This window comes from Chelonia mydas, chromosome 6 (assembly GCF_015237465.2).
Source record: "Chelonia mydas isolate rCheMyd1 chromosome 6, rCheMyd1.pri.v2, whole genome shotgun sequence".
In the NCBI taxonomy this organism is placed as follows: domain Eukaryota; kingdom Metazoa; phylum Chordata; order Testudines; family Cheloniidae; genus Chelonia; species Chelonia mydas.
Window position 1 is genome coordinate 72,719,113 of NC_051246.2, and position 25,577 is coordinate 72,744,689.

Here is a 25,577-nt window from a genome sequence, read left to right on the forward strand (position 1 = left end):
TTTGTCTTGCAGTTAAGGTAAATTTTCAACTACAGTATTTAGTTCTTGTGTTTGCTTGGACTGTAAAGTGGCAGAATCCAGCTGATACCTCGTGGAAGTTCTGCAGTACCATGTAGAAACATTTCTTTGGTGTCAGATTTTTTCCCTTCAGTTTTCATTACAGAGCATAGATCTATGGATCAGAAATAAATTTCTCCCTATATTAACTGTCACACAATTGATTTAGAGGCATTATGGGATGTGTATGTTTTGAGTTGTCCTTCTCTGAAGCATCAGGTAATAATTGCTACTTACAGAGCTTAATGAACTAGGAGTCTGACTCCCTACAACAAATCCTTTGATTCTATGAAAATAAAAGATATATGTTCCTTAGTTCGTCTGCTCCTGCTGCTAGTGTCCCCCCAAAATTATCTCCCATTTTTGACATCATAATTATCCCACAGCAACTAATTGTGATCAGATTACAAGTTCAGATACAGAGTAAGCATCAGGAGCGTATTCGTCTCTAGATCACATAAGTCATATTTTGATACAGATATGTATGGTAATAAAGACAAAGGGAAAGAGGGACAGAAACTAATATAAGCAAGCAAAATTGTTCTGAAGTAGATGGTTTTTCATTGTTTTCCTTGAGGACCAGAGCATATTGAGTGGCTTTCCTTTCTTTAAACTGCAGTGCCGTCCCAGACCCCACAATTTTGGCTCCATCTACTTTCATGATGCCAGAAGTATCCTTTGTAAAATGAGGGATCTGCCGCTATGTGGGCACCACAATTCTGGCAGTGGGATATGCATCCTAAGTGCCAGCACCCTCAGGCCACCAATGATAAATTCAAGAGCAATTTTGCATGGAAAGAGGAAAAAAGGATTAGAAAAGGGTTGTAAATAGTGGAAATATAACAATCTGTTCACCTCTGATGTCCTTGTAGAGCTCTCTCCTGCTAAGGTTCTTTCTATCCACATAGGGTGTGCCTTAGAGGAGTGTGAGGGAGGGTCATCCTTACTGGAATATGTATTTGCTTTCCTGCCATTAAAAGCTAAGGTGAAAAAGTGCTGAGGAGGCAAAACAGTGTGTCCAATTCCAAAATATCTGTCAAGAGGGGGAGAAGTGGCAGCTGGGCAGAGTCTCCTTTTCTAATTGAAAATGGCAGTTGCAAATGGAGGCACTGAGAATTCTGTGCACTAACATTACAGAAGCTATGTAAAGATCCCTGTTCCCAAGGAAGTTCTTTGGTGGTTGTTCATTATCATTCTTTCTGACACAGGGATAAACAGCTAAAAAGGATTCCCTTCTTGATTGAATTAACTCTTTAATTTAATTTAATTTTTAGAACCTTGTGTTCAGTAGCCACTGTAAAACAGTTACTGGCTATTCAGACCATGTCATACATCGAAGGAGATCAGCTACCTCATCGGTCCGGTGCTGCCAGGTCACTGAACTGCCATCCTTCCTGTGCATAGCCAGCCCACGGGTAAGTCCTGCAAAGATGATATTACAGTGAGGGAATCTATTCCTTCTTGTAACTATTTATGAAGCTGCTATGATGTTTTGTACGGTACCATTGTCTTTAAAAATATTCTTTTGTGCACTTAAAAAAAGTGTTGCTGTGTCCTGTCCCCACAAAATTTTCAAATCTCTACCTGTACAGATGTTATGTGGCAAGAAATATCTCTAATATTGGCCCAAATTTTGAGATAAATGGTATTAATTTCATTTGGTCAAATCCTAGAGAATTTATTAATAGGATTGACTCCAATGTAATTCTATAGGAATATAATAGACTTTTATAGACATTACCCCCAAAACAGCTATAGCAAATGGTACCCTTTCTAGTGTGGGGGGGTTTTTAAACCATTTTATGGAATGCTGTAGTAGGGATAGAATTCTCTATTAAATTCCGTTGGTTGGTTGGTTTTAAAAAGAACTATAATAAGCATATCTTTTGGTATTAAATTCTATAGAACTTTTTTTGTAACTTTTTTACCCAGGAGGAGGAAGGGCAAGGTTGTAGTAGCAAAAGCAACCAAAGGAAGATGCAAGATTAATTGGCCTATCAGACTCCAAACTTTCATAACCATTTTGTTTTTCTGTTACAGTGCTGCTGCTATGCCCCTTAGTCAGGGTGTAACTTGTACCACCTATTATCACCTTTGAATTTGGTCCATTATGTAGTGCTGTGAAGATTGGATATGTATTTTTATAAAATGAAAGATGCATGTCCCCTTTCTGAAATTCAGCCCAAATACTCTAGCAGTATATCTGGCCAGTAATATGCTGTTTTTCTGCAATATGGGTAGTCTCTTCCAGTAATATGTCTCTTGATTTCAACTCCTCTCTTAATTCCAAAAGCTGTAAAACTAACATTCAGGCTTAGAGTAGTGAGTTATTTAAAGAGGATTGGAGCTGTTTGTTGTCTTCAGTGAGCTTTTTTTTTTTTGGGGGGGGGGGTGGCAGGGGGAGAGTGGGAAGGGAGATTTGTTGGAGGGTGGGATGGGTTTTTGTCTAAGTGTTGGTCAACACTAGGAACCTACATCTGTATAGCTACATCTTTCAGGAGTGTGAAAAATCCACACCCCCTTAGAGACGTAGCTATACCAACCTAACCCCCAGCATAGGCAGTGCTAGGCTAATGGAAGAATTGTAGCTACAGCCGCTCTGGCAATAGAGCGGCTACAGAGGAGACCTTACAGCGGTGCTGCTCTAGCGGTACAGCTGTGCTGCTGTAAGGTCTGTAGTGTAGACATAGGGCTTGACTACACTGGCAATTTATAATGAAAAAACACGCCCCTGAGCACAGCAAGTTTCAGCACTGTAAAGCGCCAGTGTAAACAGTGCACGAGCACTGGGAGCCATGCCTCTCATTGTGGTGGGTTTTTTTGTGGTGGGTGGAGTTCTCCCAGCGCTGCACCGCAACCATTGCCAGTGTAGACTAGCCCATAGTCCCAGAGTGCAAGCTGAACCACTGAATTGCTATGTCACCTTAATTTTCCAGACCAGAACTCTTATTCTACTCTGCTAGTGAAAAGCAGCCTCTCCAAGCACTGCTCACACATCCATTACTATGTAAAGACACACCCAACAAAGTTACTCCCAGCCACTCGTGAACAGATGTAGGGCCACACCCACAAATCCCTCAGTCCCTGACACCCCAGAAATGTGCATCTTACACTGTTCAAGGCCCCCTTGGACAGTGTAAGCTCATTATAAGTCCATCATTCTATCACAGAGTAATGACTATGTAACAGCCTTTGTTAACCTGAATAGAGATTCTCCAGACACTTCAACCAAAAGCACACAGGCTTAGATAAACAATGAAACAAGTTTATTAACTAGAGAAAGATAGATTTTAAGTGATAAAGGCATACAAGTCAGAATTGGTTATGAAAGAAATAAAAAATAAAAACGCAAGCTATTTCCTAAACTCTTCCAAAGCTAATAGTTCTAAAAGCAAAACAGATTGTTTCACCATAAGCTGCAATACATTTCATAGGCTGTCTCCTTCCAGCCTGGGGCCACCCCTCCCACAGTTCAATGGTGCTTCTCTCTGTCTTCCAAATGATCTTGGTTCCATGTGTCGAGGTGTGGGAGTAGAGTCATGGGGAAGCCATTATGTCTTATTTTATACTCTCCTCTCTTTGAGGATTCTTCTCCCGAGGGCCCCTCACCCCCTGCTGGGTACAGTCTGTGGGGTACGTGAGATTCGAAGGGGTACGTGAGATTCAATCTTCCAGGTGAATTGTAAATTTCTTGTTCACCCACCTTCTGCATATGTAAGGGATGACATGCAAATCTTTTGTTTACAGTCCCACCTAATGGTGAATGGTTGCTTCAGTAGCTAATAGTTTTCTAACACCTGTGGTCAGTCCTTTGTTAACACTGGGGAGCTAGTCTGTGGGCATTCCCCAGAATTACAAAATGTTTCAGTAACAAACATATAGCAAAATCTTATAGCTCAATATTCAATGTTGGTGCACACATTTTAACAGGACAACAATGCTCAGCAGATTATGGGTTTTCAAATGATACCTCACAAGGCACATTTTGTACAAAATACATCATAACTATATAAAAGTGGTGAACATGGAGTACAGGATGTCATATGAGGTACAGACTATCCCAATAATACTGCATGAAATCCATTTTTACTCTGTAAATTATTCTTTTTATTGTGGCACTCTAGAGATTCAGTTATCTGTTTATTAATTCCCAACCATGCATGCATACCGTTTTCATAAGGAGTTTTTGACACATTGTTTTTTAATAAAAGGTGAGCCACTGAATCCTGCTTCTCCCAGTTGCCAGGGTAAAGGTGCAGTTTTTGAGAAACAGCATAAAGTGAAAAAAGCATGTGGTGTGCACTAACTACACCATGCTAGACTACATAACACAGATACGATGATGACGGATAAGAATGAGGTCGCTTTGCCAGGGCGTGATCTAGCAAGCTGCTGAGCACGTTGTGCAGTTACAGTGCAGTCAAAGAGAGTTGTGGGTGCTCAGCACCAAGCAGGAGCACTTAGCCAAACAGCAGGATTGGCACCTTAGACTTTTTGTCTTTTTTGAACTATGTAATCCATCATCCTCGGCTTCACCTCCCCCGCCCCTCCCAAAAAAGGGGCGGAGGGGCAAGCTGAACATGGAGAATAAGAAACAGGCTGAATGAGAAGAAACTCCAAATCTACAGGAAATGACTTGTGTGGCATACTTTTACCTTATATTCCCTTTATTTTATGATCCAATAAAATGTGAAAAGCTTTCACTCTCTTGCTAGCAATAACTGTGTTTATGGGTATGAAACCCCTTCATAGGTTATCATATGTAACTCCAGAAGTCCAGTCAACCACCTGCTCTCAAAAAAAAGAACCCTACCCTAAAGGAACTGGAAGGTTAGCTGCAGAGGAGCCACGGGTGAGGACATCTGCTTCCAATTAGCCTACACTCCCAAGCCTGATGTCTACTGTTTACTTTGACTCAATAGCAGGCCAATAAATCCCCGTCGCTGATGGAGAAGCAATAATAGCAATAATCATAGAGAAACAGACTGGGAGCAGAAGACTCTTATCACCAAGCCACCCAAATGTTCCATTCCTAATCTGTGTTTGTGTTATTGCTGGATTTATCAGTGGGCTTGACTAAAGCTGGATGTGTGTGTAATTATACATTGGCATCTGGGGAAAGGAAGATGGCAAATAGCTGTCTACACTCATGGCCTGTTTGCTTCTCCTTGGCACCTCCTGGAATGAGCTCATCTGCTCTGATTGTGAGGCCAAGAATCTGACTAGGCCTTGCAAAATGTGGGATATCGTTCCTGGTCCTAACATCACATTGTTCAAGAACGGACAGACAGCTGAAAATAGATGTGAATAAAACACTGATATCCCTATAATTACTTATGTCAACTCTGCAGCATAGGGGCTCTTCACTGACCTCCATAAATAAGTTGTGTCATCTATGAAGGTATGTGTGTATTTTCTGTACTGCAGGTCCATGTGAGTGGAGCATGGTTAAGAGCTCAGCTCAGGAATTGATATGCTGATCCAGTATTGGGCAGGTGGGGGAAAATAGTGTCTGCAGTTTATTTTGTCATAACACTTGTAAATGGGGAAATTGTCTGGCCTTGGTTTGGCTTGGCTACTACATAGAAAGGATTAAGTGGAGACAGGGCTTTGTTTTCCTGGGAAGTGAAAATTTAAGAGTTTCACACTTGTTATAAACTGTTGGCAAGAATGTACAAGTCTTTAAACAGCAGAATGAGCCCAAATGCTTCCAGAAAGAATGTCCCGCTGTTGCTGCTGAGCTATGATGAGGTGTGGGAAGTTAATGGAGCAAGAGACAGGGATGGGATTGTTTGTAGATGATGGTTAAGGTTGTGACAGAGTATAATTTGTATGCATTTGCAAGCCGTTATACTGAATCAGAGAGAGGTCTAAAACACAAAGGTGATTTGAAGGATACATGTGTGTCTCACGTTCTTACTTTTAGTGGGCTCATGAAATCAGCCCAGAGCATTATGTATTGTTCACTTCAGTTTAAGAGTTTGATAAACCCCTGTATGGATTCCAAATATCACAATGATAGGTGATTTAAAAATCCTACAACATATTCAACATATTTAATTTTGCATGAAAATAGAGAAAGTATTCCTTAAACTAGCACTGATTTTATACTGTATAACTGTTGAGTTAAAGATGATATATGGAGATTACCTCAAAATAGAGTGTCTTCTTACTGATCTAATCCATGATTGCTGCACTAATACAATTTGATAGCATGCATTAATAAACATGAGAATTTGGAGTTAGGGACTATCTGCCTTTCATTACATGTAGCACCACAAGAACAGACCTGACAATGAGGGAGAGGTATGTGCGCACATATATGAAACTTTTCCATTAGTATTATTTGTCTTTCTTTTCTTTCCCTTCCTTTTACAGGTTCCTCAGCACTTTGTATGATATCTTTTTTTCTTGAAGAACATATAGATGTTTATGGATAATGTCTTATAAGTATTTGGTGCTGTCATGACTAACTCAGATTGCCCCAATTATGGCCTAAGATATTAATAACCTTTACATGTGCACACTTCCTACAGGTGAAGGTTCTTTCCTGTTAATATAGAGAGTGCTTTCGGACACCTCAGGCATGCAGAGTTCCCTTGGCATTCTCTCCTAATAGCTCTTCCCTTAGGATCAGATGTGACCCAAGTGCAGCCCTCAGAGTCACTCTCATTTTTTCCATACAGATGTGTAGCCTGAGGAAATTAGGGTTCCTGGAACAAAACTTCCCATCTTGAGTTCAGCAGCCATAATGAATTGCATGCTAGGACCTACTACGCAGGTCACACTTCTTTATTAAATATGAAAGTGGCTACAGATTGTTCTATTTTGAGTAAAGTGCTGGCCTTCAAGCACCTTCCAAGTGGTAAAAGCTAAAAAGTTTGGGCATTACTGCTGTACGGAATATTCTTCTCTGTTCCAACTCAGGTTTGTTCAATGTAGAAATATGAACTACAGCTTGAGGGTAAACAATGCCCTTAACAAAGAGGAAAGATAGGCCCCTGGGTACGTTTTTGCCACTATTACTGTGGGGTCAGTGTTCAGGCAGAGGAGTCTGAAATTCATTCATCATGAGAAACCTTGCTGCCTTGCACTAAATACAGTCTCTTGCTTTGACTGCAGATGGCAGTGTACTGTAGCAAATCCTCTTTGAATCAGTGCTAAGTGCTCAACCCTGCCTTTTGGTTCTGATTAATTTTATTTTTTCATAACGATGGTATTCTGAGTCCTCAGTGTATTAACTGTTCTAGTATCCGTTACTGATTTCAGATTGGTCTAAAGTGCAATCCTGACATCCTGTTCCACCTTCCCAAATTCCTATTCCTTTGCTCTTGGAAGAGCTGCAGCTGCAGTGTATGTCTGTTTGCACTATGGAAACAAGTAGGCTCAAAGCCATTTTTAGTCCGTGAATAAGTCAGACCTTGTGCATGTTGAAATACACAAATTGCTGCACTACTTGTTTTTCTGTTTGAATTTGTACCATAATTGTGTGGCAGAATCTAAGCATTCATTTTAAAAAAAAAAAAACCTCTAGTCCTTATGGTTGCAAAGAAAACCTTCCATTTGGGAAACAAGGTTTATCAATATAAGGAAAAGAGGTTGAAGATAGGTAAAGGTTAGCCACAGCCTTTCCCCTTGTGTAGATGCAGGCTCTAATTCCTTTTACCTTGATTTAATTGGTCTGGATGTACCCTAACTGCTGGAAATTGTGGAGAGAATTCCTAGTTTTCATACATGTGCATAAATAACATCAGTTTTCTACATCCTGCTTCTGGTGTATAACACTGTGTTCTCTGAAGTGATGACATACTTGTTTCCTGGATTAGAGAAGAAAACTACAAACACACCATTATCAATAAATAACTTTTCTCTCATCTTAGGGAATTAATTTAATAATATGCATTGAAATTTGAAATTTAGCTTTCATTGTTTTGAAGCTGTTGAGGTAAATGAATTCAAAGCATCTTTCCAGGTCTCTCGAAAGCATATCAAAACTTCCTCTATCACCTTTGGAATATAAAGAGCTTTTGCAGAGTCTTTCCCCCAGAATGCTTGTCCCAAAGCAGACTTACACTCAGAAAGGAGAAGAGGAAGTTGGCAGTGTAACCCTTCTTGTAAAATACTGCATGTTAAATGGTGGTTTGGTGCTTTAATTTTAGGCTTGTAAAAGAAAGTGATGTATTTGCTCAATCTGCTTTGGATTTTATGCTCTAACTGTTATTGAGAGGTCTATAGAGCATCCCACTAGAGCAGCTGTATGTGTGTGATGTGTCAGACTTTTCCCACAATTCCTTCTGTTTTCATCACTTTGGGGAAATGGAGAGAGAAAAGGAAACTATCAGAGGGGAGTAGAACCCTATTTTTCAACAGTCCTAGGTAAAAATGGACGAGAACATCTGGGATTACATGGCACAGCACTTCCTGTCTTTCCCATTGCTTCTTGCATCCATCTTAACTCCTTCATTAGGGAGCTGTTAAAATGTATTTGTTCTGAGTAGTTATCTGCTGCACAGGATGGCACCTCAGAGTTGCCTGCTAGCCTGGTGAGGAGAGATAAGAGAATACTATAGATTGATACAAAAGGCAGCTTTGTCTACTGGAGCAGACACTTTATCAAGGGACTTTCAGCCATCTGAACACTCAGCTGTTTGGCTAACCAGTCCCTTCTACTCTCCATCCAGATAGCAGCAAAGATTAAAATGATGGAGATGGTCCAAGATAGCTAGTTATGATATAAAGCCTGGGTTCCTGTGTTGGCAAAAGACTATTCTATGTAGCTGGAGAGAGTATACTGAAAGCAGACAGTGAGGAAAGGGATGCACAGAATGACTAGCTAAAAAACATAAGATGAAACCCCCTACTCATCTTAGATACTGAAATCTTGTATTAATATTTGTATGGCCCATCATTGCCAAGTGCTGCCTCTGAAAGACTACCAAACTGTGTCTTCTTTCCCCCTTTTTACATTTTTCTTTCCTGATTTCCACGTCTTCAGTATTTCAACTATACATAGGTCCCTGCTGAAATGCAGTAGCCTTCTAGGGTAGGGGAGAAGTTGAGGGAGTTGTGCAAAGCTGGACTCCGACAAGTAGGAACTACTAGACAGTGAAGAATTCCAACCAAACATAGATGAAATGAGCTATACAGTGACAGTGCACATTATTTTATCTTAGTTTTGCCCTCCATCTTGCAACTATTGGCACTAAATGCAAGTCAAAGTACAGATTAGCAGAAGGACAATAGTTCATGCCTGAGCATTGACTGGGCACTTTTTTTCCAGCTCTCATTATTTTAAATCAGTTTAAGATGGTATTACCATTTGTATATTAACATAATGACTTTGCTTTTAAATCTTGTCCCTCTGGAAACTAATTTAACTGAAGACTTTTTTTGTGAGTAGAGGGAAAATGTGAGTGTATGTATTCATTAGTTTACTTGTGTTTACTCATAGGTAATAGCAGTGCCTCTGGATTTCTACTGCAATGATAAAAGTGCAGAGTATGAACATAGGGCATTTAAGGAAGGAGGAAGTCTTGAAGCAAAGCAGTGTATATTGAATGGGGCACCCGAACTAGCAGCTGATTGCCTGAAACGATGTTCCCAGTTCTTCCCAGAGTATCCGGGAGGGTTGTTGGGGGTCAGGCCTCAGAATGGCTGGTCTTTCATCAGAATACCAGGTGAGTTTCTAATTCCTTTCTAAATTTCTATAGTGGAATAGATTAATGGGACTAGGAAAATAAAGTCATCTGTTCTTTTTCCTTTGAGTGAAAAAGTATCCCTTCAACTTCTTAAAGTGCTCTGATTTCTACCCATACGTTTTCTGAAGCAAAGCAGCCAGTGGGGGGAGAGCTAGTTTAACACAACCTCTTCTGGTGCTTAACTCAACAGGGCCGGCCTTTGGGCTAAGGTGGCTGCCCAGGGCAGCCTGCCAAAGAGGGCACCGTGCACTGGCCTGGCCCGGAGCTCCACTTGCATGCTGCAGCCAAGCGGTTGCGGCATTGGTTCCTCTCCACCCAGCCCAGCCCCTCTTGGCCACCGGGCCCAGGGCTGTCCCCTCCTCCCTGTCCCTTCCGCCCCGTCCCCCCCTTGCTCCTGTCAGCCCACCGGCAGTCAGTTGAGAGCTCCTTCCAGTGACGGGGGTGGAGAGGAGCCCTCAGCCGCTGCGGCTCTGCTTCGGCCTCACCTCCTCCCCACAGAGGCCCATACCACTTGGTGGAGTGAGCGGGGGTAGGGAGAGGCTCGGCGGCAGGCCCAGGGTTTCTGGCTGCTGCGTGCCTTGGACTCTTGGGCTCCCAAGTGGTGTAGCTCCCGCCTCCTCCCTGGGCTCCCGGGTCCCTGCCAGGCCTGGGGCAGCACTGGTGGGAGGGTGCTGCACATGCAGCTCGCCCCAGCCCCACCATTATTCGAAATCAGAGGCCAGGGAGTGTGGGGGTCCCGGACCATGCTGGGCAGTAGGCGGCACCAGCAACCAGTGGACGGACACCCCAACCAGTGGGTGCTCCTTGCTCCAGGTAAGTCCCCTTGGCCCGGGCCCCGTGGAGCAACTAGAGTCCCTTTGCCCCATTCCCCCACCAGCATCCCTGGGGGAGACCCAGTGCCCCCGCCCCTCTCCAGCACCCGTGGGGGAGACTGAACCTCCCCCAGGTCCTCCTGCCCCATCCCCCCCACCAGTGCCCCTGGTCTAGGCAGGGATGTGGGTTGGGTCCAGTTCTGTCTGGGGAGGGATGTGGGTCAGGTCCAGTTCAGGGAGTTCGGTCCAGTTCGGGCTGGGTAAGGGTGTGGGTTTGGTCCGATTTGGAGAGTTGGCCTAGTCTTTTGGGGGCACAGCTGGTCCTGATCCTAGCCTCGGTGCCTCTCTGTCTGTGGGGGAGGACTAGCAAGATTAGTATGCATAATGACACTGTAAATAAAATGTATTAAAGTTTTTCATATTTTTTATTTTTAAAATGTTGTTTTAAACAGTTTTTAAATTTCCCCCAATTTCATACCAAAATTTAATTCCAGCCCTAGTCGTTCATATGAGAAACGTGAAGATGAGATAGTGGGATGGTTCCGTTTTAGTGGGAGCAGCATATGGCTGGTGTTTTGGCCAGTTTTGGCTTTTGTTAGCTGTTTTTACTCACACACACTCTTACACACAGTCTCCCTCACGCAGTCCCCCTTCGCACACACACCAGGGCTCCCTGCATTCAGGTCACTTTCCCCACCTGGGCTGTGAGGCATCAGGAGCTGCTGCTCTCATGCCCTCTCCTTTCGCAGCCCATGTGGGGAAAGTGACCTGGCTGCAGGGAGCCCATATGTTGCTCCTCGCTTCCCCCCGCTCCCCACAGCCTTCTAGGGGTGTGCGGGGCAAAGGAGCAGCAGTCCAGGGGGGAGCGAGCAACAATGCCAGCTGCTTCGTGCATCCAGGTCACTTTCCATGGGTGCAGGAGGGGGATGCAGGGCTTAGGAGCAAAGGAGGTGCCGGGATTAGGGGCGCAGGAGGGACAGCAGGTCTTTGGGGCGAAGGGAGGGAGGGGAGCCTGGGCAGCCCATGGGGGCCAGGGGCAATGAGGGGGCACCACGCCCACGGGGGCCAGGGGAACCAAAATGCAAGTTCGCCCAGGGTGCCATTTTCCCTTAGGCCAGCCCTGTAACTCAACCAGCATTTTAGGCTATAAAGAGATGTTTTTGATTGCTAGACCACAATACTAGGGCTTTGTGTTTTGCCCCTCCCCTTGTCCCTTGTCCTCCTGCTAGGCACATATTCAAAAATACTTCTTCCACCACTGCTCCAGAACAGAAGACTCTTTAGAGATTGGTGGATAGACACTCATTTCACAAGTGCCTCCTGTGAGCAAGTCCACTGAGACACTGTGGTATTGGTCTAGGAGGTCTGTTTGACAGTCCTCTGAACTAGAGGATAAACATTATACTTGCAGCAGTCTGCAAAGAAAAGGCAGGATTTGGGGTACCAAATATAGGGTAAAATGGCCTGAGAAGCAAAGGCGAGCGGGGGGATGATTCACTGGATTTGGACTGGAAAAATCTGTGTTTGCTTAAATTCTGGGGCCAGGGGAGGAAAGATGTCACTGCAATAATAAAGCAATCTCAGCCTTCATTTTGATCCTCTTGATTAGCCCATAATTCTGAGCATAGGTAACTAGCTCCCAGTTTGATTACCGGTACCACAGTGACATTCAGTAGCTGGGAATACTGTCACTTTGCAGAATGATGGTCCTGAACAGTGGCCTGCATGAAGCGCTAGAGATTCATGGGGGGAGGGATAGCTCAGTGGTTTGAGCGTTGGCCTGCTAAACCCAGGGTTGTGAGTTCAATCCTTGAGGGGGCCATTTAGGGATCTGGGGCAAAAATTGGAGATTGGTCCTGCTTTGAGCAGGGGGTTGTACTAGATGACCTCCTGAGGTCCCTTCCAACCCTGATATTCTATGATTCTATGATTTGAGAGATAGTCAAGAGGAAAAATAGCTCACGCTGACAGATTGCTAGTTTGTACCCAAGACCCTTTTGGGTCAAGGATCTTTGGAGGGGGACATGAACAGGGTAAAAGGAAAATGGTTTTTGCTTGCTGCTTTCTGGTTTACTAAGATTTCTCATAGGGGAATTGAAGACAGGTTATCAGAGGGATATGTGTGTGTGGATGTGGATGTATGTGTGCACGCGCACACACTATTAAGTGGGGCTAACATACCTGCTGAGATAGTTTCAGATTAATCTGATTTATACAGTGTGGTGAACTCTTATATGTTTGATCTCCAGCAATTATACAAAATCAAAAGGTTAATTACTGCTGTGACGGGTTGGATCACAGAAATCCCCTTGGGAATTGCCAACTGATGTGCTGAGACTACCTCTGAGCCCGCTTTCCCTGCCAGCTTGGGACTTCAGTGCCCTGCCTGGTTTGAGCCAGAGACGCTTGCCTGCTACAAACTCAGACCCAGGTCTGAACCACGTCCCCCAAATGCTGCAGGCTTAACTGAAAACAGCTTAAGAAGTGTTCCTGTCTCCAACACTCAGGTACCCAGCTCCCAGTGGGGTCCAAACCCCAAATAAATCCATTTTACCCTGTATAAAGCTTGTACAGGATAAACTCACAATTTGTTCGCCCTCTGTAACTCTGATAGAGAGATATGCACAGCTATCCCCCCCTCCCCCGGTATTACATATTCTGGGTTAATTAATAAGTAAAAAGTGATTTTATTAAATACAAAAAATTGAATTTAAGTGGTTCCAAGTAATAACAGACAGAACAAAGTGAATTACCAAGCAAAATAAAATAAAACACACAAATCTAAGCCTAATACAGTAAAAAAGTGATTACAGATTAAATCTCACCCTCAGAGATGTTCTAGTAAGTTTCTATCACAGACTGGACGCCTTCCTAGTCTGGGCACAATCCTTTCCCCTGTACAGCCCTTGTTCGAGCTCAGGTGCTAGCTAGGGTATTTCTCATGATTGCAGCCCCCTTTGTTCTGTTCCACCTCCTTATATAGCTTTGGCACAAGGCGGGAATCTTTTGTCTCTTTGGGTCCTCACCCCTCCTTCTAAATGGAAAAGCACCTGGTTTAAGATGGATTTCAGTACCAGGTGACATGTCCTGTGAGACCCCAAGCCTTCATTCCTCCCAGCCTGACTCACGGGAAGGCCTGCAAGCAAATAGAGTCATCCACAGTCAATTGTCCTGGTTGATGGGAGCCATCAAGATTCCAAACCACCATTAATGGCCCACACTTTACATAATTACAATAGGCCCTCAGAGTTATATTTCATATTTCTAGTTTCACATACAAGAATGATACATACATACAAATAGGATGAACACACTCAGTAGATTATAAGCTTTGTAATGATACCTTACAAGAGACCTTCTGCATGAAGCATATTCCAGTTATATTATATTCACACTCATTAGCATATTTTCATAAAATCATATAGAGTGCAACATCATAATTGCAGCTAAAAGAAAATGGGAGGGATAAAAGTGTTGGGGTAAAGTAGGTGGGGGGCATGAAAGGAGAGGTGCATGAGTGTAAGAAACTTTTGTGGCTGAGGTGGACCCCAAAAGATGAGGATGTGTTCTGAAAAAATCTTGATATCTCATTCTGCCACTTGAAAAAGTTTATAAAAGAAAAAGTTTGGAATTAAATATTGTTTGAATAACAATACACAGGAATCTTGTGGGTGTGCATTCGTAAGTAACTATATGGTGAATGATGCAGGTGCAAGGTTAAGCATATGGGTGTCAGGGAGAGAGAGAAGCAAAGGTAAGCAGGTGGGTGCTGGAGGAAGTGTATACCGAAACTGGGTTAAGCAAGCGGATGTTGGTTAAGTGAGAAATAGAGTAGGTTTAAGTTTGAGCGCTGAGAAGGGACATAGATGCAGGGACAGGGGAGCGGTGTGTATGGATGGATGCAGGTGTGATCCAAGTCATTATGGAAAGTGAATAATGAAGCACCGAAGAAGCAATTTGATGCAAGGATAAAGCCCAGTGAATGTAAAATGGAACTATGGGTGCAAAGCTCTAAAATAAGTAGGTACTGAAGCAGCTTGTATTTCTTAACCCTGTCCCCATCTCTCTCTGAGACTGAATTCCCACTACCCCTGGCAGCAGACGTAGTTGCGATCACTGTGGGAATCTCTTGAGGCTTTTCCTGTTCTTTGAAAGAAAAATGGTCCTGGATTAAATGGCAGGAAGCGTCTGAGTCCTTTTAGCATCGATAAAAAGCACTGGCTGTTTACTGTGAGAGCCAGCTAGCTTCTTATTGACCCCATTGTGCTCTGCAGACTGCCCGGGGGGAGGGTCACTAGAATCCAGACTCGTTATCTCTCTTTCTTCTATATTTTTATATATCCAGAGGGGCATTTTCTAATTCCCCAGGGGTTCATGTGTCCGGCCACAGTCATCAGCCAGAACTCTCACTGAGGTTATTCTGAGTCATAATCATTAGTGACTATCTGTTTTCCACAGGCAGTAGTATCTATAGCACCCCCTCTCAGCCAGCTTCAGTCCATCCCCTGCCTGGCTGGTTGGTAGTTTTTTTTTTTCTGTTGACTGAAGAGGCACCATTAGGTCCGCAGCCCCTTTCCTGCTGTTGTTGATTACAGGACTGACTGCTTTTCCTCCTCCACTTTATATAGTAATAAAGAATTTGTTGTTGGGAACAGTGCAATCTGTAAGTCATAGGACTGGTTGACTTCTTTTTAATGAAAAATAAAATGCCAGTGATGACATTTTGAGCTGGAAAAAATAACTTTAGTTGAAATTTTATGATGAAATTTAAAAATAAAAATTTTTACCATTTCAAATTTGAAAAAAAAAAATTATTTTTTTTCAAAATTTTGGAGAAATTCCACTCTTTTAAAAAAAACTTTTTTCCACAGGGGATAAGGGGGAATGGAGAGGGAAAGTAAAAACAGTGGGAGAAAGTGGGTAGGGAGAGAAAATCTTTTAAACTCTTTTCTAGTAAACTACACAATGTTGCTTTCTATTGGGGATAACATATAGGTGGAGAGGGTATGTGCCTGATCATGGCTTTGCAGAAGCAGTCTGTGATGCTTCTTGAACAGTAGGTGGCGATCTTTAAACATACAGAAATTATTGAGTTTTAAATAATATTGTCAAGATAGGAGGACACCGCAAGACTCAAAATTAAAACAAACCAATTTTCTCTTCCAGATATAAAAATATTCCCTTTGATACGTTTTTCTTGCTTTCCGGTTGGTTGCATTCCTCGTGGGATCTCTGCCTAAATTCTCAGTAGTTTAGTTTGTTCTGTATGCCAAGAGATTAGGCAAAGATCGGGATCAACAGATTATTTTTGTGACAGTGTGACCTCCTTCTCACCTGACTAAGAGTCAACTGATGATAAGTTGTCCTTCACTCCCAATATGCATCCAGTTGTTTGTAATTGTTTAAAATATAGTGAACCATTAAAGGGGAGATGGTTGGAACCAGTGATGAGGCATCTAATGTTTCCGGTTACCAAAACTTAATCCCCTATTCACACTTGTTAAGAGATTGCAGAAGAAAAGCAGTAGTATTTTGCCTTTTGAACCATGCCAAAAGTTCTTCCTAAGCACTACAACGGACTCCTTCAGTTGGGTTGCTTGTCTCAGCATAATTTCTTTTGGCAAACTGACTAGCCAGATTTTACATTTGAACAACCACTGCTTGTTATTTCACTTCTTCCTCTCATACTCATCCCACTGATAGTTAACAACCACATCAGCTTTTTATCATTTCTAAAGTCTTAATGTTTCATAACTAATGAAGCTAAATAATTTAATTCATCCTGCAGTGGAAAGCTAGCAACCAGAAGAAGAGCAAAATTAAATGGGTCTTCATTTAAAAGTAAATTTATACCTTTTTTAAAGATCCCAAATATATCAACTTAAACCAAATGGCTCTTAAAGCATTTCATCTGTCACTTAGCTGCCAAAGCCTGAGTTCAGGGTTCTGTTTTTCTTAAGAGAGTTGATGAAATTACTAACACTGTTAAGGTGGCTGTGCTCTGTTTTAGAGGTTACTAATGCCATCATTTGCAGCTGGAAAACATCTGAGTGCCTAAATTCAGGTCTTGAACTGTCTGTCTTCTTCTTGTGCTGGTCCCAATGTGTATTCCACTGTGGGTGCACGTGTGCTTCATGCGCGTGGAGTCAGAGAATTCTTACAAGCAGTGTCGGTTGGTCTATACATGTGCCCTTGTTCTCCTCATGCTTCTAAGGGTATAAAGGGCAGAGCAGCTCAACTACCTCTCCAGTTCCTTCTTACCACTGTGTGGTTGAGTCAGAATCTCCCAATGTCCAGAACGGTTTCTTCATCGTTATTCTTCGATCTGTAAATATTTCATAGTTTGCTTTTACTGTGTTTTGTGCTTAGTTCTTAATACAGTAAAAGCTGTTTTATCCAGCATGTTGTGGGAATAGAGGTGCTCATAAGTGCCGGTTAACTAAGAGGGAGGGGGTGCAGGGCTGGGGATTGGGGTGTGGGAGGGATTGTGAGGTGCAGGCTCTGGGAAGGAGTTTGGTTGTGGGAGGGGGCTTGGGGCAGGGGGTTGGGGCATGGGAGGAGGTACAGGCAGGTGCCAGATCTGGGGGGCACTCAACTCTGGCGGCTCCCCGCAAGTGGCGACCTGTCCCAGCTACTCCTAGGCGGAGGTGTGGCAGGCAGCTCTGTGCGCTGCCTTTGCCCGCAGGCACCACCCCCGCAGCTCCCATTGGCCGTGGTTCCCAACCAATGGGAGCTGTGGAGCTAGCACTCGGAAAGGGCAGGGGCAGTGCGCAGAGCCGCCTACCATGCCTCCGCCTAGGAACAGCCAGGACAGGTTGTGGCTTGCAGGGAGCCGCCAAGGTGAGCACCTTCTGGATCCGGCACCCCCTCCCGCGCCCCAACTCCGTGCCCTGAGCCCCCTCCCGCACCCAAACTCCCTCCCAGAGCCCGCGCTCCGCATCCCCTCCTGCGCTGCAATCCCTTGCCAGCCCCGCGCCAATCAGACTATAAACCGGAATTTCAATGAAGATCAGAAATGCCGGTTTATAGATCTTTCTGGTTGGTGAAGTGCCAGATAAAACAGCTTTTACTGTAATTTTAATAAGTTAGATTCCCTGCCTGGGGGAGCACCCACCTCCACCTGCCCTGGGGAGGACAGAGACTTATATTACACCAGAAGATGTTTTTCTCTTCCCGAGCCTCAATTTTCCCCATCATTGGGACCTTCTCTCACTAGGGATATCTCTAAATGGATTTCTGGCTGTATCCTACTCAGCTACCAGCTGTCCTACCCTATATGGAGTAAAGGCTCATTCTACAAGAACACAAGTAACATCAGTGCACTGCTGCAGGGAGTATCTCTACTTTACATTTGCAAAGGAACTACATGGAGTTCCATCCATACAATCACAAGACATGATGCTCTAATACAGGACTCCTCTGCTGACACATCCTTTGGGACAGCAGTCATTCAGATGACTCTGTCACCTGCATCCTTGCACCTTCCTCCTACTTGAGTACTGCTTCTCAGCTGTACTCACCCACAGTAGAATATGCCTAGGGACCAGCACTCAAAAAAGAAGTTACTTACCTTATAATAACTGATCCAGAGAATAGAAGGGTATGCTACTGGTGCAGGAAGTGCAATCAGATATTATAGGGATAACAGAAACATGGTGGAATAGTAGTTGTGATTGGACTACAGGTATTGAAGGGTATGTGCTGTTTAGGAAAGACCGAAATAAAGGTAAAGGTGGTGGAGTAGCATTGTATATCTATGATGAGGTAGAATGTAAAGAAATAAGAAGCGATGGAATGGATAAGACAGAGTCTGTCTGGGCAAAAATTACACTGGGGAAGAAAAGTATTAGAGCCTCCCCTGGGATAGTGCTTAGGGTGTGCTATAGACCGCCGGGATCTAATTTGGATATGGATAGAGCCCTTTTAAATGTTTTTAATGAAGTAAATACTAATGGAAACTGCGTGATCTTGGGAGACGTTAACTTCCCAGATATAGACTGTAGGACAAGTGCTAGCAATAATAATAGGGCTTAGATTTTCCTAGATGCGATAGCTGATGGATTCCTTCATCAAGTAGTTGCTGAACTGACTAGAGGGGATGCCGTTTTAGATTTGGTTTTGGTGAGTAGTGAGGACCTCATAGAAGAAATGGTTGTAGGGGATAATCTTGGTTCAAGTGATCATGAGCTAATTCAGTTCAAACTGAATGGAAGGATTAACAAAAATAAATCTGCAACTAGGGTTTTTGATTTCAAAAGGTCTGACTTTCAAAAATTAAGGAAATTAGTTAGGGAAGTGGATTGGACTGAAGAACTTATGGATCTAAAGGCAGAGGAGGCCTGGGATTACTTTAAATCGAAGCTGCAGAAGCTATTGGAAGCCTGCATCCCAAGAAAGGGGAAAAAATTCATAGGCAGGAGTTGTAGACCAAGCTGGATGAGCAAGCATCTCAGAGAGGCAATTAAGAAAAAGCAGAAAGCATACAGGGAGTGGAAGATGGGAGGGATCAGCAAGGAAAGCTACCTTATTGAGGTCAGAGCATGTAGGGATAAAGTGAGACAGGCTAAAAATCAAGTAGAGTTGGACCTTGCAAAGGGAATTAAAACCAATAGTAAAAGGTTCTATAGCCATATAAATAAGAAGAAAACAAAGAAAGAAAGAAGTGGGACCGCTAAACGCTGAGGATGGAGAGGAGGTCAAGAATAATCTAGGCATGGCCCAATATCTAAATAAATACTTTGCCTCAGTCTTTAATAAGGCTAAAGAGGATCTTAGGGATAATGGTAGCATGACAAATGGGAATGAGGATATGGAGGTAGATATTACTATATCTGAGGTAGAAGCGAAACTCGAACAGCTTAATGGGACTAAATTGGGGGGACCAGATAATCTTCCTCCAATAATATTAAAGGAATTGGCACATGAAATTGCAAGCCCATTAGCAAGAATTTTTAATGAATCTGTAAACTCAGGGGTTGTACCGTATGATTGGAGAATTGCTAACATAGTTCCTATTTTTAAGAAGGGAAAAAATGTGATCCAGGTAACTACAGGCCTGTTAGTTTGACATCTGTAGTATGCAAGGTCTTGGAAAAAATTTTGAAGGAGAAAGTAGTTAAGGACATTGAAGTCAAAGGTAAATGGGACAAAATACAACATGGTTTTACAAAAGGTAGATCATGCCAAACCAATCTGATCTCCTCCTTTGAGAAAGTAACTGATTTTTTAGACAAAGGAAACGCAGTGGATCTAATTTACCTAGATTTCAGTAAGGCGTTTGATACGGTGCCACATGGAGAATTATTAGTTAAATTGGAAAAGATGGGGATCAATATGAAAATTGAAAGGTGGATAAGGAATTGGTTAACAGGGAGACTACAGAGGGTCCTACTGAAAGGTGAACTGTCAGGCTGGAGGGAGGTTACCGGTGGCGTTCCTCAGGGATCAGTTTTGGGACCAATCTTATTTAATCTTTTTATTACTGACCTCAGCACAAAAAGTGGGAATGTGCTAATAAAGTTTACGGATGATACAAAGCTGGGAGGTATTGCCAATTTAGAGAAGGACCAGGATATCATACAGGAGGATCTGGATGATCTTGTAAACTGGAGTAATAGTAATAGGATGAAATTTAATAGTGAGAAGTGTAAGGTTATGCATTTAGGGATTAATAACAAGAATTTTAGTTATAAGCTGGGGACGCATCAATTAGAAGTAACGGAGGAGGAGAAGGGCCTTGGAGTATTGGTTGATCATAGGATGACTATGAGCCGCCAATGTGATATGGCCGTGAAAAAAGCTAATGCGGTCTTGGGATGCATCAGGCAAGATATTTCCAGAAGAGATAAGGAGGTTTTAGTTCCATTATACAAGGCACTGGTAAGACCTCAACTGGAATACTGTGTGTAGTTCTGGTCTCCCATGTTTAAGAAGGATGAATTCAAACTGGAACAGGTACAGAGAAGGGCAACTAGGATGATCCGAGGAATGGAAAACTTGTCTTATGAAAGGAGACTCAAGGAGCTTGGCTTGTTTAGCCTAACTAAAAGAAGGTTGAGGGGAGATATGATTGCTCTCTATAAATATATCAGTGGGATAAATACCGGAGAGGGAGAGGAATTATTTAAGCTCAGTACCAGTGTGGACACAAGAACAAATGGATATAAACTGGTCATTGGGAAGTTTAGACTTGAAATTAGATGAAGGTTTCTAACCATCAGAGGAATGAAGTTTTGGAATAGCCTTCCAAAGGAAGCAGTGGGGACAAAAGACCTATCTGGCTTTAAGATTAAACTCGATAAGTTTATGGAGGAGATGGTATGATGGGATAACATGATTTTGGTAATTAATTGATCTTTAAATATTCATGGTAAATAGGCCTCATGGCCTGTGATGGGATGTTAGATGGGGTGGGATCTGAGTTACTACAGAAAACTCTTTCCTGGGTATCTGGCTGGTGAATCTTGCCCATATGCTCAGGGTTTAGCTGATCGCCATATTTGGGGTTGGGAAGGAATTTTCCTCCAGGGCAGATTGGAAGAGGCCCTGGAGGTTTTTCGCCTTCATCTGTAGCATGGGTCATGGGTCAGACGACTAAATCACCTCTTAGATTTCTCCTGGATAAACAAATAAATTAAGCTTCTAGCATCTCTCACCATAAGGCAGGTTTTCCAGCTCACTCTGTATAATTGACCTGTCCTTATTACTTACCACTAATAATTTTGTGCTAACTGTAGACTTTGTCATAAATGATTTTATATTTTCTTCCATATCATATTATTGATAAGCATATTGAATAGCATTGGACCAAGAACAGATCTTTACAGGACTCTACTAGAAACATTCTCCTTGGATGAGTCCTCATTTATTATTATTTATTTATTTTATTATTTAGATCTATCAGTTAACCAGTTTCTAATCAATCAATTTAATATGTGCTACCGTGATTATTTTTTTTATATTGCTATTTTTAATCAGAATGTTAGGCTGTACGAAGTTAAATGCCTTACAGAAGTCTGTTATGTTAGCCCATCACTTCTGGTCTAATCTATACATTGACAAGTCTGCAAAAAAAAAAAAAAAAAAAAAAAGCAGGTGGGTGAGAGGGTACCTGCTAGTTAATAGGAAAATATATGCTCAAAATCTCAGGACTCTGCTACAACATGAATTATCTGCAGTTATCACATTCCATCCTGATTATAAGCCTAGGATTCAGACATCAAAAGGATAAAGTCATCTGTGATCTTTCTAGCTGAGAATTTTTGAGGAAATTTCTCCACCACCACCATTTCCCTCCTCCTGTCTCCTTTTCAGTGGTAGTACATTGCTTATGCACAGAATCTGCAAACAGAAACTCCTTCCTGCCCAAACTGCTGCTGCGGTGCTGAAGGAGAGAGGATATGAAAAATTATATTTAAAGTGTCTTAAAGATTGTCAGCTGGAAACCGCTCTTAAAAACAAAAAGAAAACTAGAAATGAGGGGGGAATCCAGGCAGTGTGTGAAGGATGTTTTGTTTCACAATGAACCAAACTTGTTTCTGTGTACTGGTAATACTGTTGGTCTTGTGCATGCATCAGTAATATGAATAATATAACCAAACCTCGGAGGGTGGCAATAGCAGATGTCCAAAAGACAGAACTTTGTTGTCTGTGTGGTATAACATGAAGAGATTCCTTATTATACTAGTGTGGACATAGTCCCCGGTGATACTAAGAGAGAGGCCTTGACAGTGGGATGTGGCTATCTAAACAGGACCATGTCTTATTTGTGTGGACGTGATTCCCAGGTTGGGGAGATCTATATGCCAGTTCCAGCCCAAACCAGCAAAAGTTACTATAAACAATGAGGTTAGACATGCTGGCCAGAAGGGAGCTTGCAGCTCCCCCAGTCCCAGTCACTTTAGGAAATGATACTGCAGTGAAACACTACGAAGTTTCAGAAATAAATCCTTTATGTTAGCTTGTTTCATGCAGCTGTTTCAGCTTTTTACTCACTTTTTTCTCACCCTCTCCTTCTCAGACAAAGAGAGCCTGATCACAGACAGTGGGAAGCTTTATGCTCTTGACCTTCTGTTGACACGGCTGAAATCTCAAGGACACAGAGTTCTTATTTACTCTCAGATGACACGGATGATTGACTTGCTGGAGGTAGGTGGTGGATTCTGAAGACACTGATTTGAAATCTAGCTCTTTTGATACATTTAATTGTAATTTGGATTAGGCAAATATGGCATACAATTATTATAGGGCCACCCAGGAAACACATTCTCATACAGAGGTTTAATGGACATTAATGATGAGTGTAGATGAAGTATGAAAGGGGGAAGATAATGGCCAAGGATGAAGTTGGAACTCGTTGAAATATCTTCAGTCCTTGCCTCAGAAGTGAAATTTCCATTGGATTAGTTTCTTGGGTAGGTGAGAAGAATCTGTCTTAGAGGAGGTATGGGTGAGAACCATGATCATAAACCAGGTGGCCTATTGGTAGAGCTCTTAACTGCTGTGTGAGAAATGAGATCACTTCTCAATACCCTGTCTCTGTGGCTGCAGGGTATATGAGTCCTGCCAAAACAGCACATGCATCCCCTAGAAGAAGGGATGCATCGTGTCCATCAGTGCCAACCCCTCCCTTTCAATTAAGGATCAGCATTAATAGCTTTTGTGATTTTGCAGTACTCTCCCAGTAGAAAGATAGTGGCCGCAATGCATGCTACGTATGAAATGGCTTTGAGGTTTCAAAAGACCACTGGAGTGTGTGTGGCTGAGGGTGAAGTTTTCAGACTGAGTAGTGTGGCTGGCAAATATGAAAAACGTATGAGGCAATGAAATTTCAGTACTGCTGGAACATCAGGGTCCTGTGATCATTGAGGTGGCCTTCCATAAGTGCAGGTGGTGGTTATTAAATAACATTTTATATGCTACAGTATCTCTGCCATCTATTCAAAACAGCCAGGAAAGTATTTTCAGTACTTAAAAATGTGCAAAGGCTGAATCAACATTGTGTATAGGTCACAAATTCTGGAGTCTATGAGGAGTACAGCTGACAGGAGGCTCGGTAGCCATCTGCATGCTGAGTTGTATTTCTACTGCTATGAGATGATCACACATTTCCAAATGACAGAGGGATATAAGGCTGCCTTTCTGGATCTTGGCCAATTCCCCAGCCTGCTTCTCCTCTTGCAATACTGGACGTAGTTCAGTCTTGTCCCCAGGCATTAAAGGCCGTTCACACCCCAGATTGTACCTCAGAAGTCAAAGAAAGTGGCAATTAAGTGCTCTCATCTTGTCTGTTAGCATGCTAGCTTTTAAATCTTGTTGTGGAGCACCAGTGAGCAAATTTTCCCCCGTGATCTCTCCTCTCCCTCAGGGAACCAACATTTTCCAGGGCTCTGTTCCCCAAACAGGTCCACCTGTCAAGTTCTCTTTGTTTGTCCTCTTCCTCTATCATGTCAGAGAAACTTGTGCTGAACAAACCAAAGCCCAACAAGTGCTCCATTTGCAAGAAAATTCTCTCAGAAACTATGTCAATGCTGCTCTGAGCCCTTTGATCCTTGCTTTACCAAAGGAAGGGACTGGACTGCACATTGGGGTGTTTTCCTCTCCCGGTGGTAGCCAAGACTTCTCCACAAATATTTTTGTAAAATGTGGATCTATCTTCCTTGATGCCAGGGAACAGCAAACCCAACACCCCTCGCTATAAAAGGTGTTCTCAAATGCAAGTCCCATAATTTCCCAGGTCTTTTCAATCCACCTGAAAAAGGAAAAGCTCCAGGGATATACCTTCTACCTGAAGTGAATAATTGGTTCACTTGTGCAGTAGTCTGGCCTGCTGTCTGACTCTCCTTCTCAATAAGAGGCTCTTAGCAGTTCTGGCATCTACACCTGCATTACTTCTCCCTTTGCATGCTGGAGCACTGAGGAACATAGTCTTTGTTTGGAGAATAGAGGACATTACTTGTCGCGTTAATCCAGAAGGGCGTGGAGGAAGTGTGTATGTGAAAGCTTGGTGTTGGGTTGATGGAGTGTTATGAATCCACCATGCAAAAGCATTTCGGATGTGGGGTGAATCAAAATGCACAAGTTCAATTAGATGCACCAAGGCTGGTAGATGCATCAAATTTTTTGTTCTGTGAGTGCATATGTGGTAACAGGAACATGCACATTTATTCTCTTTACCCATCTTTGCCTGCCAGCTCTCTTCTAATTAGTGGACATGATAATGAAATAGGCAAAGTTTAGTTTTCTGAAGACTTAGAGGTTTAATACTCATATGCGTCACTATTTTGTCCTCTACCAATAACTGTGCAGATAGGTAGAGCAGTGGGATGGTGTGTGAATGTGGAATTCCATAGACTATCATGTGCTGTCCCAGGATGGGTGTGGCTTCGTTGACAATCACTCATCAGAGAAGATGATTATTTTTTCAGTGTTCCAGCCCACGCTTTAGGGAGCGGATATTTATGGTTCAGAAAAACTATTGAAAAAACGAATAATGATGTAAAGATACATAAAACATTGGGCTTCTCAGCCTTGATTATGTCTCTGTAAATGTAAATTACAGTTAAATAGAGGGTTCTGCACTTCACATCAGTGTAGAAAAAGTCAAGTGCCCTTATTTAGACCAGTTTTGTAACAGTGGTGTCTTCGCTGCTAGCGAAAGAAAAAGCTTAATGAACTTACAGAAATACACTTCGGTTAAAGCAGGGGCTGAGAATCAGTTGTGGATACTATTCCTAGTTCTACAACTGATTTGCTCTGTGACCATAGGCAAGTAACTTGTCTAAGCTTGTCTGTAAGTTTAGATGACAGGGTGGTAAAAAATGTTTGACTTCTTTACACTACAGCTTCTACAGTACAGCTCTACCACTAGTGGAAAATTGTGTCCGGTTTCTCCTAAGGGTGTAGATGTACCCTTAGTGCTTTAAGTTCCCTGTCTACAAAGATGGGGAAAACACTTACCTACTGTGGTTAGATGTTTGGCTGCGTGTGTGTGTTCTCCCTGTGTGCTGCC

General features: G+C 42.7%; 1 protein-coding gene across 1 annotated transcript in view; it reads left to right on the plus strand.

Annotated features, from left to right (window-relative positions):
- INO80 (INO80 complex ATPase subunit) overlaps window positions 1-25,577 on the plus strand; it is a 129,401-nt gene that overhangs the window by 75,591 nt on the left and 28,233 nt on the right. The window contains exons 25-27 of the mRNA XM_037900465.2: window positions 1,332-1,472; window positions 9,509-9,734; window positions 22,587-22,714. Coding sequence (XP_037756393.1) covers window positions 1,332-1,472; window positions 9,509-9,734; window positions 22,587-22,714 — 495 coding nt within the window. The remainder of the gene's footprint in view (window positions 1-1,331; window positions 1,473-9,508; window positions 9,735-22,586; window positions 22,715-25,577) is intronic.